This window comes from Entelurus aequoreus, linkage group LG03 (assembly GCF_033978785.1).
Source record: "Entelurus aequoreus isolate RoL-2023_Sb linkage group LG03, RoL_Eaeq_v1.1, whole genome shotgun sequence".
Lineage (NCBI taxonomy): Eukaryota > Metazoa > Chordata > Actinopteri > Syngnathiformes > Syngnathidae > Entelurus > Entelurus aequoreus.
Genome location: NC_084733.1, coordinates 2,586,567 through 2,599,044, shown reverse-complemented (window position 1 = coordinate 2,599,044; position 12,478 = coordinate 2,586,567). Strand labels below are relative to the sequence as shown.

General features: G+C 33.7%; 1 protein-coding gene across 2 annotated transcripts in view; it reads right to left on the bottom strand.

Moving 5' to 3' along the window:
* Positions 1–4,180: 4,180 nt before the first annotated feature.
* The window catches only part of LOC133646016 (synaptosomal-associated protein 23-like), a 31,862-nt gene continuing 23,564 nt past the window's right edge, over positions 4,181–12,478 (bottom strand). For both annotated transcript variants that reach the window (XM_062040960.1, XM_062040959.1), the window contains exons 6-8: positions 10,690–10,863; positions 10,475–10,619; positions 4,181–4,869 (exon numbers count right to left, since the gene is read on the bottom strand). In XM_062040960.1, the coding sequence (XP_061896944.1) occupies positions 4,807–4,869; positions 10,475–10,619; positions 10,690–10,863 (382 nt within the window). In that variant the 3' untranslated portion in view covers positions 4,181–4,806. The remainder of the gene's footprint in view (positions 4,870–10,474; positions 10,620–10,689; positions 10,864–12,478) is intronic.

The following is a 12,478-nucleotide window of genomic DNA, read 5'->3' as shown; positions in this document are numbered from 1 at the left end:
CTAAAAATGAAAATTTTGAAATGTAAAACTTTTTAAAATATTAAAATGGTGTATTAAAATGTAACAAGTCGTGAATTTTTGTTGAACTTTTCTTTTTAAATCTGAAAAAAATCAAGTAAATTTAGCAGAGAAAAGTAGCATTTCTTCAGGGCGATAATATGCAATGTAATGACACATTTTTATTGTAGAATTATTTTTTTTTGAGAGGGGTAAAAAGAAAAAGAAAGTCAAATATTTCACGAAAAAATTATTAGTAATTAAGTTTTAGTTCCCCCGCCCAAAATCATTCAAACATTGAGAAAAAAAGTCTAAATTTATTTTTGTTGTAAAATGTTTGAAAATATTTCACTAAAAATTGTCATTTTTAAATGTAAAACTTTTAACTTTAAAATGTTTTAATCTAAGAAAAAAACTTAAAAATGTAACAAGTCGTGAATTTTTACGTTTACTTTTTCTTCTTAAATCTGAAAAAAAAAAAACAAGTAAATTTAGCAGAGAAAAGTACAATTTCTTCAGGGCAATAAAATGCAATATAATGACAAAATGAGTCCGAATTTTTATAGAATTTTTTTTTGTGAGGGGAAAGAAAAAGAAAAATTTCAAGAATAAATAATTTGTAATTTAAGTTTTAGTCCCCTCCAAAATCGTTCAAACCGATGGCGGTTTTTTTTTGTTGTAAAATATTTGAAAATACTTAATGTAAAATTTTACATTTAAAATGTTTTAATCTATAAGAAAAAATCTTTTTAAAATTTCAAAATGGTGTATTAAAAATGCAACAAGTTGTGAATTTTTATGTTTACTTTTTCTTTTTAAATCTGAAACAAATCAAGTAGATGTAGCAGCGAAAAGTAGCATTTATTCAGGGCAATAATATGTAATGACAAAGTAAGTCGGAATTTTTATCATATAAATTTTTTTTGCGAGGGGGAAAAAAGTAAAATATCTCAAGAAAAAATCATTTGTAATTTAAGTTTTAGTCCCCCCAAAAATCGTCAAACATTAAGAAAAAGTCAAAATTTAGTAAAAAGTTTGACAATTTTTAACTAAAAATTGTACTTTTTAAATGTAAGACTTTAAATTTAAAATGATTTAATCTATGAGAAAAAAACGTTTAAAAAATTAAAATGATGAAAACAAGTCGTGAATTTTTACGCTTACTTTTTCTTTTAAAATCTAAAAAAAAATCAAGTAAATTTAGCAGAGAAAGGTAAAATTTCTTCATATGCAATAATATGCAATGTAATGACATCGAGAAAAAATAATTTGTAATTAAGTTTTAGCGCCCTCCCCAATCGTTCAAACATTGAAAAAAAAAGTCAGAATTTATTTTAGTTGTAAATGGTTTGAAAATATTTAACTAAAAATTGTTATTTTTAAATGTAAAACTTTAAATTTAAAAATGTTTTAATCTACAAGAAAAAAAAACGTTTAAAAAAATGTAAATTATGTATTAAAAATTAAACAAGCCATGAATTTTTATGTTTACTTTTTACATCTGAAAAAAACAAGACGGAATTTCCACTTAGTCAATAATCAATGTCAAGTAATTTTATTTTCAACAAAGTTGCAATAGTACAAGACAACTATTTCACGAGAAGTTTGAATATTACGATACATTGTTCTTTGTGATGACAAGATATTTGTTCATGAGATTTATAATTCTAAGAACGTTAAGAGAAAAAAGTTCACAGTAAGAGTGATTATTAAATTGTCTTTTTACAGAAATTAGGTCTGAAAATGTCATAATTTGAAAGAAGTCATTTGAATATGCAGTAATAACATATTTAGGCCACATTGAAAAGAAAACACATATTATAAAAGTTATGTTACTTAAGATTTGCGGACCGGGAGCCAATTTCAATTTTGCACGGAAAATAGGGGGAAAATTTGCAATTTCAGGACAAAACAATTCGAACAATTGAGAGAAAAAAAACAATTTTGCGATGAAAGAATAGGTAAAATATTTCTAGAACAAGAAGTTACAATTTGGTAAGTTTTACATCAAAGAAAAAAAAATCTAAGTTATTTTTTTAGTTAAAAACGTTTAACGAAAAATGTTATTATTTTTACGAATGTTTGAATATAATAGAAAAAACTTTAAAAAAAGAAAATTATATATAAAAAAAATTAACCTATTTTTCAAATCAGAATTTTTTTTAAAAATAAGACAAAAATTCCACTCAAGTCACTTTTAGAAGAATCAATCTACATCAAAGTTGCAGTAGTACAAGACAACGTAATATTACGATACACTTTTTTCCCATAATAACAAGATTTTTTTTCATGAGATTTAAAATTCCAAGAATGTTACGAGAAATAAGTTCATGTTAATTAAGAGCGGTTTTAAATTGTCTCACGAGAATTCATTTAGGACTTTTAGAGAAAGAATATCCGAAAATGTAATCCTTTTTAAAGAGTTTCTAAAAAAGTCACAAGATAACGAAGTGATAAGAGATTAATTTGAAAGAAAAAAAAAAGTCGGAATTTGACAAAGCAGGTGAAGGGAAATATTTCTGGTCATTTTATTTATTGTAATGAGAGAAAAGTCAAGGAAGTTTGTTCATGAGATTTAAAATTCTAAGAATGTTACGAGAAAAAAGTTCACAGTGAGAGTGATTATTAAGTTGTCTTTTTACAGAAATTAGGTCTGAAAATGTCATAATTTGAAAGAAGTCATTTGAATATGCAGTAATAGCACGGTGGTACTTACTTGAGTTTTAGGCCACATTGAAAAGAAAACACATATTATAAAAGTTATGTTACTTAAGATTTGCAGACCGGGAGCCAATTTAAATTTTGCACGGAAAATGGGGGGAAAATTTGCAATGTCAGGACAAAACAATTCGCAAAATTGAGAGAAAAAAAACAATTTTGCGAGGAAAGAATAGGTAAAATATTTCTAGAACAAGAAGTTACAATTTGGTAAGTTTTACATCAAAGAAAAAAAAAATCAAACAGTTATTTTTTTAGTTAAAAATGTTAACGAAAAATGTTATTATTTTTACGAATGTTTGAATATAATAGAAAAAACTTTAAAAAATATTAAATTATATATAAAAAAAATTAACCTATTTTTCAAATCAGAAAAAAACTTTAAAATAAGACAGTAATTCCACTCAAGTCACTTTTAGAAGAATCAATCTAATCAAAGTTGCAGTAGTACAAGACAACGTAATATAACGATACACTTTTTTTCCATAATCACAAGATTTTTTTTCATGAGATTTAAAATTCCAAGAATGTTACGAGAAATAATAATTAAGAGCGGTTTTAAATTGTCTCACATTTAGGACTTTTAGAGAAAGAATATCCGAAAATGTAATCCTTTTTAAAGAGTTTCTAAAAAAGTCACAAGATAACGAAGTGATAAGAGATTAATTTGGAAAAAAAGAAAGTCAGAATTTGACAAAGCAGGTGAAGGGAAATATTTCTGGTCATTTTATTTATTGTAATGAGAGAAAAGTCCAGGAAGTTTGTTCATGAGATTTAAAATTCTAAGAATGTTACGAGAAAAAAGTTCACAGTAAGAGTGTTTATTAAGTTGTCTTTTTACAGACATTAGGTCTGAAAATGTCATAATTTGAAATAAGTATTATAGTAGTGCTTATTGACCAAGCACCTTTTTTCGGAGAAAATGGTCAATATTACGTTATTTTTCCCAGAATAATATAGTGTTAATGTTGAGGGTTGCTTGGTGGCTCAGTGTTGAATTCAGATGAGGAGGAGGACCATGAGCCTGAGAGACACCCTTGAGGGATTACGTCACAAGTAAAACCTTGATGGAACTAGAAGGTCCTGATTAGGAAGTCTAGTCTTCCCTACTGAGACTTGTAGAAGTGAAACAAAGTCAGACTTGTGTCACTTTGTCCTTTTCAGCGTGGCCCTCGCAGTCCAAATGAACAAATGCAGTATTTTAGCATGAAATGATTTTATGACTGATTCAACTTACGGTGCTATTGTTTGATGTTGTGTCCTCTCACAATTAAGAAACAAAAACAAATCTGAAAAGGAAATGTGATGCTTTGAGGGACACATTTTGTTTTTATTGTTTGCTAACCACAAATGGAGCTTTCATTTGCGCCACATTTCTACTTGGTACCAATATTTTGTACTCTTTGCCGTGTGAACACAGGACAACATATCTTATGTTTGTTGATGATTAAACAATAAGCAACCATCGCTCTGATAGCTTTATTGACCACAACCCTTTAGACAAAAGGAAACAAAATACAAAAGGAAAATGTTGTTTTGTTTAAACTTTGTGCAGCTTGTGAACTTATTTACACGAATGCTAGCACGCTAGCTGCCGACTATATTTACATGACATTGCAGCACAACGTGGGGGGGCTTCAACTTCAATGAAATATATTTAGAAGTCAACAAATAAAAAGAGAATGTTTATTCACAGCTGAATTAAATAGTAAATTATACACAATAATAATAATAATTACACACTGACCAACGGGAGCAGGACACATTTCACGGCCTTAATTAGGATTTGACGTTCGACATGCGGACGTGGAGTTGTTCATTTTTGGTATCGAGGGGCGAAAGGCAGTGTGACCTTTGACCTTTGCGCTTAGACGCTGCGTGTCCAAATGTAAGGACGTCCTAATTCATAAACACACGTAGGCACTTTGTCATTGTATGAAGGAGAAGGCGGGTGAATACCTTTGACTTGTCCAGTAACTTGTTCTCTATTCTTCCAGTAGCGTGCGCATGTGTGTGTGTGTGTGTGTGTGTGTGTGTGTGTGTGTGTGTGTGTGTGTGTGTGTGTGTGTGTGTGTGTGCACCAGCTGTTCTTTAGTTGAGGAGCTTGGTGGCTCTCGTGTTGGCTTCATCGATGCGCAGCTTGTTCATGTCCGCCTGGAAACAAGTAAACAAACCGTACAGTCATTACTCCATTTTTTGTTTACAGTTCCATCAGTGAATTGTGAAATACTTCAATAATTAAAGCTGCAAGCAGCGTTGGTCGGGCCCGCATATTTGGCAGGTGCTAGTCGCAATTTCCGCCAGTCCCGATGTGTGTAAAAAGTTTGGTGAGTTTTGAAGTATTTTAAGGGGGTAAAATTACAGCTCAAAGAGGCAAAAATGAGTGTTTTTATGAAACTTTTGTTTTGAAGGGGTGATTGCCAACTTCCTGTTGATTTTTGCTGAAGGATGTCAAATTATGAAATCTAGCTCCAAGTAAGACCTACATAGAGGTTTTTGTTTCATGTCTCTAAGACGTTCCTACCGGAAGTTACAAGCAGTTTTGTCTGTGTTTTCCTCTGAGGAGCAGTTTTGTCTCGGTTTTATTCAAAAATTGCGCTAGAGCGCAATTTAGAGTTTTGGTTGTTTTTTTTTTTATTAGAGCGCAATTTCCACCAGTCCTGATGTGTGTGAAAAGTTTGGTGAGTTTTGAAGTATTTTAAAGGGGTCAAATTACAGCTCAAAGAGGCAAAAATGAGTGTTTTTAGTAAATTTTTGTCTTGAAGGGGAAATTGCCAACTTCCTGTTGGTTTTTTCCCCGAGGATGTCAAATTATGAAATGTAGGTCTAAGTCAGACCTACATAGAGGTTTTTGTTTCATGTCTCTACGACCTTCCTAGTGGGAGTTACAGGCAGTTTGTTTTTTCCTAGGGGGCGCTAGAGCGCAATTTTGAGTTTTGGGGTTTGGTTTTTTATTAGATGGCAATTTTTGCAGGTCCTGATGTGTGTGTCAAATTTGGTGAGTTTTGAAGCATGTTAAGTGGGTCATATTAGAGTTTTTTGTGGCGGCGGAATAATAATAATAATAATAATAATAATAAACCTTACAATAACAATAGGTCCTTTCGTCCCAATGCAAAAGGACCCTCGTTGGGATTCCTTTTACATGGGCCTTGCGGGCCCTAATTACATTCGTCCTGAACAATGCAACGGAAGGAATCACCCACAAAAATCGACTATTTTTCCTGCTTAAATTTGAAATACTACAAGTCATTTTTGAGGCAAATTTTTTTTTTTTTTTTTTTTTTTAGGAAGAAAAAGTACTACTAGAAACAATGTTGCAATTAAAAAAAAGGTCATAATCTTAAATTGAACAAAAAGATACAATAAATCCTATTTTGTGGAGCAAAAAACGTATACAGTAAACTAGGGGTGTAACGGTACACAAAAATGTGGGTTCGATACGTACCTCGGTTTAGAGGTCACGGTTCGGTTCATTTTCGGTACAGTGATGCCTGGTTCACACCAACGGCGCTTGCCGCGCTTTAAAGCGGCGAGCAAAGCGCCGTCATTTTTGTCAATTTTTCCACGAATATCCCGATCTCCGAAGTAATGTTATGCTTTGATACACTCTGATACGAATTAGTTGCCGCTTTGTTACCGTTCCTCACGATTTGATCCCGCTTTGATACGCTTTAAATCACGCTTTGATACGTTTTATTACGCTTTATTAAACTTTATTATGCTTTGACGCGATCATGACGCTTTAAATCAGGCTCTGACACGATTATCAAGCTCTGTTGTGCATTGTTACAACAAAAATGAGAAAAAAATGTGAAAAACTCAGTATATTGTTTTCCACACATTTTTTATATTCATTTATTTTTTCAATTTCTCTTTTTTTTCCGTTATATTATGTTTATTATTTATTATGTTTTATATCTTCATTTCTTTGTCATCCTAATAAATATCTATCTTTCATTTCTTATGCTAGTTGACAACAATAAAAGGCATTTCTTTTATTTTTTATATTAATTTATTTTTTCAATTTCTCTTTTTTTCTTCGTTATATTATGTTTTATATCTTAATTTCTTTTATTTCTTTGTCATCTTAATAAATATCTATCTTTCATTTGTTATGCTAGTTGACAAGAATAAAAGGCATTTCTTTTTTTATATTCATTTATTTTTTCAATTTCTCTTTTTTTCCCGTTATATTATGTTTATTATTTATTATGTTTTATATCTTCATTTCTTTGTCATCTTAATAAATATCTATCTTTCATTTCTTATGCTAGTTGACAACAATAAAAGGCATTTCTTTTATTTTTTATATTCATTTATTTTTTCAATTTGTCTTTTTTTCTTCGTTATATTATGTTTTATATCTTAATTTCTTTTATTTCTTTGTCATCTTAATAAATATCTATCTTTCATTTCTTATGCTAGTTGACAACAATAAAAGGCATTTCTTTTATTTTTTATATTAATTTATTTTTTCAATTTCTCTTTTTTTCTTCGTTATATTATGTTTTATATCTTAATTTCTTTTATTTCTTTGTCATCTTAATAAATATCTATCTTTCATTTGTTATGCTAGTTGACAAGAATAAAAGGCATTTCTTTTTTTATATTCATTTATTTTTTCAATTTCTCTTTTTTTCCCGTTATATTATGTTTATTATTTATTATGTTTTATATCTTCATTTCTTTGTCATCTTAATAAATATCTATCTTTCATTTCTTATGCTAGTTGACAACAATAAAAGGCATTTCTTTTATTTTTTATATTCATTTATTTTTTCAATTTGTCTTTTTTTCTTCGTTATATTATGTTTTATATCTTAATTTCTTTTTCATCTTAATAAATATCTATCTTTCATTTCTTATGCTAGTTGACAAGAATAAAAGGCATTTCTTTTATTTTTTATATTCATTTATTTTTTCAATTTCTCTTTTTTTCCCGTTATATTATGTTTATTATTTATTATGTTTTATATCTTCATTTCTTTGTCATCTTAATAAATATCTATCTTTCATTTCTTATGCTAGTTGACAACAATAAAAGGCATTTCTTTTATTTTTTATATTCCTTTATTTTTTCAATTTCTCTTTTTTTTCATTATATTATGTTTTATATCTTCATTTCTTTTATTTCTTTGTCATCTTAATAAATATCTATCTTTCATTTCTTATGCTAGTTGACAATAATAAAAGGCATTTCTTTTATAAAACGTAACATATTCTCTTTATTATTAACATTTTCATACAGAAAAATGATAGACAGTAATGTCAAAGTGCAACATCAAACAGCAGAAGTACAGAAACAATGATCATCGTATAAAAAAGGCAATGATGCAAAAGAGAATGGATTTGTAATCCCGTGTTGGTTTTACATAAAGTTTCAATGTCACTAGTCAATATCACAGTCACTTCCTATTGCGCTTTGAACCAAGATCTGTTAAGCTTTCCTACGCTTTGAGTCAAGCTTTGCTGAGCTTTGTCACATTTTGATACTCTCTCGGCCCTTTATTCCATTCTTGACAGAGCGCAGAATTTTTTTAAACCGTTTAAAAAATTTTTGCGAACTTGCCGCATGTCCCGCTTCACTACAAGCTTTCCCACGATCCATTAGGACCCTCACGCTTTAATCATTAAAGCGCCGTTGGTGTGAACCTAGCATAAGAAAACAACAAAATATACATTTTTGGGTTATTTATTTACCAAATTTGCAAAATCTTCCACCAAAAAAAATGTTTCTTAGTGTAATATTTGATGTGAAGTAATGGGAACCTTGGATAGGTCAATAATTCATAAGAACATTGATTTTGATCGGTATCGTTTTTTTTATTATCTGTATCAGTTTGTTTTTTTTATTATTTTATTTTTTTTATTAAATCAACATAAAAAACACAAGATACACTTACAATTAGTGCACCAACCCAAAAAACCTCCCTCCCCCCATTTCTTTCTGTTATCAATATTCTGGTTCCTACATTATATATCAATATATATCAATACAGTCTGCAAGGGATACAGTCCGTAAGCACACATGATTGTGCGTGCTGCTGCTCCACTAATAGTACTAACCTTTAACAGTTAATTTTACTCATTTTCATTAATTACTAGTTGTTTTTATATTTTTTTACTTTCTTTTTTATTCAAGAAAATGTTTTTAATTTAGTTATCTTATTTTATTATTTTTTTTAAAAAGTACCTTATCTTCACCATACATGGTTGTCCAAATTAGGCATAATAATGTGTTAATTCCACGACTGTATACATCGGTTAATATCGGTATCGGTTGATATCGGTATCAGTAATTAAAGAGTTGGACAATATCAGAACATCGGATATCGGCAAAAAGCCATTATCGGACATCCCTAATAAATACAAATGTATTCCTATTAGTCATCCCTCGCCACACTCTAGATCACATTATCAACTTTTTTGGGGGTGGGGGGGGGCACATCTGCAGTCATTAATTTCTCTTAAGTTACATAATTTACACACAGTGTTGATACTATGCCAATAGTCCTCTTTTGTTACGTCCTTTTTGGGTGAAATGATCAATAAATGTTACACTTTTGGTGGCGTTTTTTGTGTTTAAGAAAGTTGAAAAAATGAATGATTGATATATTTCAGGGGTCGGCAACCTTTACCACTCAAAGAGCCATTTTGGCAAGTTTCACAAATTAAAGAAAATAATGGGAGCCACAAAAAAAATTAAAATGAAAAACACCGCATACAAAGCTTAAACGCTTTGTGCTATGTTAACCAGGGGTCTCCGACACACGCACCGGCACGCACTTTTATGTGGAAATTTGATGTTAGTGCGGCCCGCGAGTTTAGAATAAATGGCGCTTGATAGCGTCATACTTGCCAACCCTCTCATTTTTCCCGGGAGACTCCCGAATATCAGGGTGTGATGACACTGCTTTTGGCGCCCTCTACAGCCTGCCCAAACAGCGTACCTGCTCGAACTCATGTAGAATGCAGTTTCAGCTGGCTCACGTAAGTGACAGCAAGGCGTACTAGCTCAGCAGCCACACATCTTACACTGATGGTACCAATACCCAGAATCCCATGCAGCCCTAACTCTTCCGCTCAACCAACGCACGGAGAGGGGGGGGGGTTGATGTGTGGGGGGATTTGGTGGTAGCGGGGGTGTATAATGTAGACCGGAAGAGTTAGGGCTGCATGGGATTCTGGGTATTGGTTGTGTTGTGTTTGTTGTGTTACGGTGGGATGTTCTCCAGAAATGTGTTTTTCATTCTTTTTTGGTGTGGGTTCACAGTGTGGCGCATATTTGTAACGTAACAATGTTAAAGTTGTTTGATACGGCTACCGTCAGTGTAAGCTGTGTGGCTGATGACTAAGTATGCTTTGCTGTCTCCTATGTGTGCAAGAAAAAACAAAACATACAACATGTGGCCGGGATGGCACGCTGTTTGTAAACGCTATAGAGGACAATTACTGCAGTGCAATTAGGGCACTCCCTTTATTTAGTAATTAGTGTGTAAATAGGATTATATTTTCCCTGGGAGTTATCTATGAGAGACACTGAGATCCATAAATCTCCTGGGAAAATCGGGGGGGGGTCGGCAAGTATGTAGCTGAGCCGCAACAGAGTGGTCAAAGAGCCGCATGCGGCTCCGGAGCCGCGGGTTGCCGACCCCTGATATATTTGAATGGGGTGACGATATTATTTATTTCAATATTACGAACAAAGTGAAAAAAGTCTTAATGAATAGTCTAAAAAGAAGTGTAAAGTGGTTACCTTGTCAGTGATGCGATCAATCTGAGTGTTTTGCTTGTCGATCTCAGTGCCCATGTCCATCGCCATGGTCTTCAGGTTGCCGATGATGCCGCCGACAGCGTCCAGGTTTTCCTCCATCTCGTCCTCGCGGGCGTCGTTGGTTATCCTGCGGCGGACGTGTTGTTGTTGTTGAGTGTGCGCTCCAGACACGTGCCTTGAAAAGGCGTCGACCTCACCTCTTGATGTACGGGCCGGAGGCCGGTGGGGCGTTGACCTGACCCGCCTGACCGTTACGCACGGCCGACGGCTGCCTCGACACCACCTTGGACCCGTCCGCGTGGCTGTCGGCGTCGCCTCCTCCGGTGGCCCACGTGCGCTTGTATCGCGAGTCGTTCTCGATGGAGGTCACCCTGGATGAAGTGCGGAGCGTCAGAAGAACAATAAGACGAGCTGAACGCGCTCGCGCACGTTTTCCTACCTCGTCTTTAGGTAATCATCAAAGAATGTCGTGCTTCAACGTGAGCGCATTGAGGGAACATCACTTGCTGTCATTACAACATACACAACCTTTTCAACCCACAACTACACAAGAAACATATTGCTTTAAAAAAAAAAAGAAGCATCAAACCCAATTACAAAAATTAATTAAGATACATTTTCCCACTTCAACAGGTTTTTAACTAGTCATCCAGTCTAAAAGAAGAACTCTATTGATTTTTCTTGTGTGGTGTTCTGGTCTGTGGGACAGGTTTTCATTTTTTATTAAAAGAAAAATGATGCAATTAATTAATATTTCAAACTGAGACTCACTGACTTTGGCTCATTTTCTGTGAAGAACATATATCAGAATACATATTTAATGACCACACACCATACACCCCCCCTACACATTTCTATTACATATAAGATGTCCGGGTACACTGGACCCGGGGCTAATAGAAATTGATGTTCTGTGTACCGCACCCACCCAAACCCCCACACATCTATCTAATTTCACCTATTTGGGTTAAAAGTATTTTTTGCAAACCAGTAATTGTAGTCTGAAAATGATGTGTTGTTGTTGAGTGTCGGTGCTGTCTAGAGCTCTTCCATATCAGTAGGTGGCAGCAGATAGCTAATTGCTTTGTAGATGTCAGAAACAGCGGGAGGCAGTGTGCAGGTAAAAAAGGTATCTAATGCTGAAATCAAAAATAAACAAAAGGTGAGTGCCCCTAAGAAAATGCATTGAAGCTTAGGGAAGGCTATGCAGAACCAAACTAAAACTGAACTGGCTGCAAAGTAAACAAAAACAGAATGCTGGACGATAGCAAAAACTTACTGTGGAGCAAAGACGCCCACAATGTACATCCGAACATGACATGACAATCAACAATGTTCGCACAAAGGAGGATGAAAACAACTGAAATCTTCTTGATTGCTAAAACAAAGTAGATGTGGGAAATATCGCTCAAAGGAAAACATACTATGGAATGCCCTCCCGGTAAAAGTTAGAGATGCTACCTCAGTAGAAGCATTTAAGTCCCATCTTAAAACTCATTTGTATACTCTAGCCTTTAAATAGTCCCCCCTTTTTTAGACCAGTTGATCTGCCGTTTTCTTTTCTCCTTTGCCCCCTCGCCGGGTTATTCCGGTTCCGGTGACCATGGATGAGGTGCTGGCTGGACCGCTCGCCTGTGCATCGGTTGGGGACGTCTCTGCGCAGCTGACCTGTCTCTGCTCGGGATGGTCTCCTGCTGGCCCCACTATGGACTGGACTCTCACTGTTATGTGGATCCACTAGGAACTGTACTTAGAGGGGGGGTTACCCACATATGCGGTCCTCTCCAAGGTTTCTCATAGTCATTCACATCGACGTCCCTTGTGTGGGCTCTGTGCCGAGGATGTCGTTGTGGCTTGTGCAGCCCTTTGAGACTTTTGTGATTTAGGGCTATATAAATAAACACTGATTGATTGATTGATTGATGAAACTGCTACAGGAAAATACCAAAAAAAAGAGAAAAAGCCACCAATATAGGAGCGCAAGAC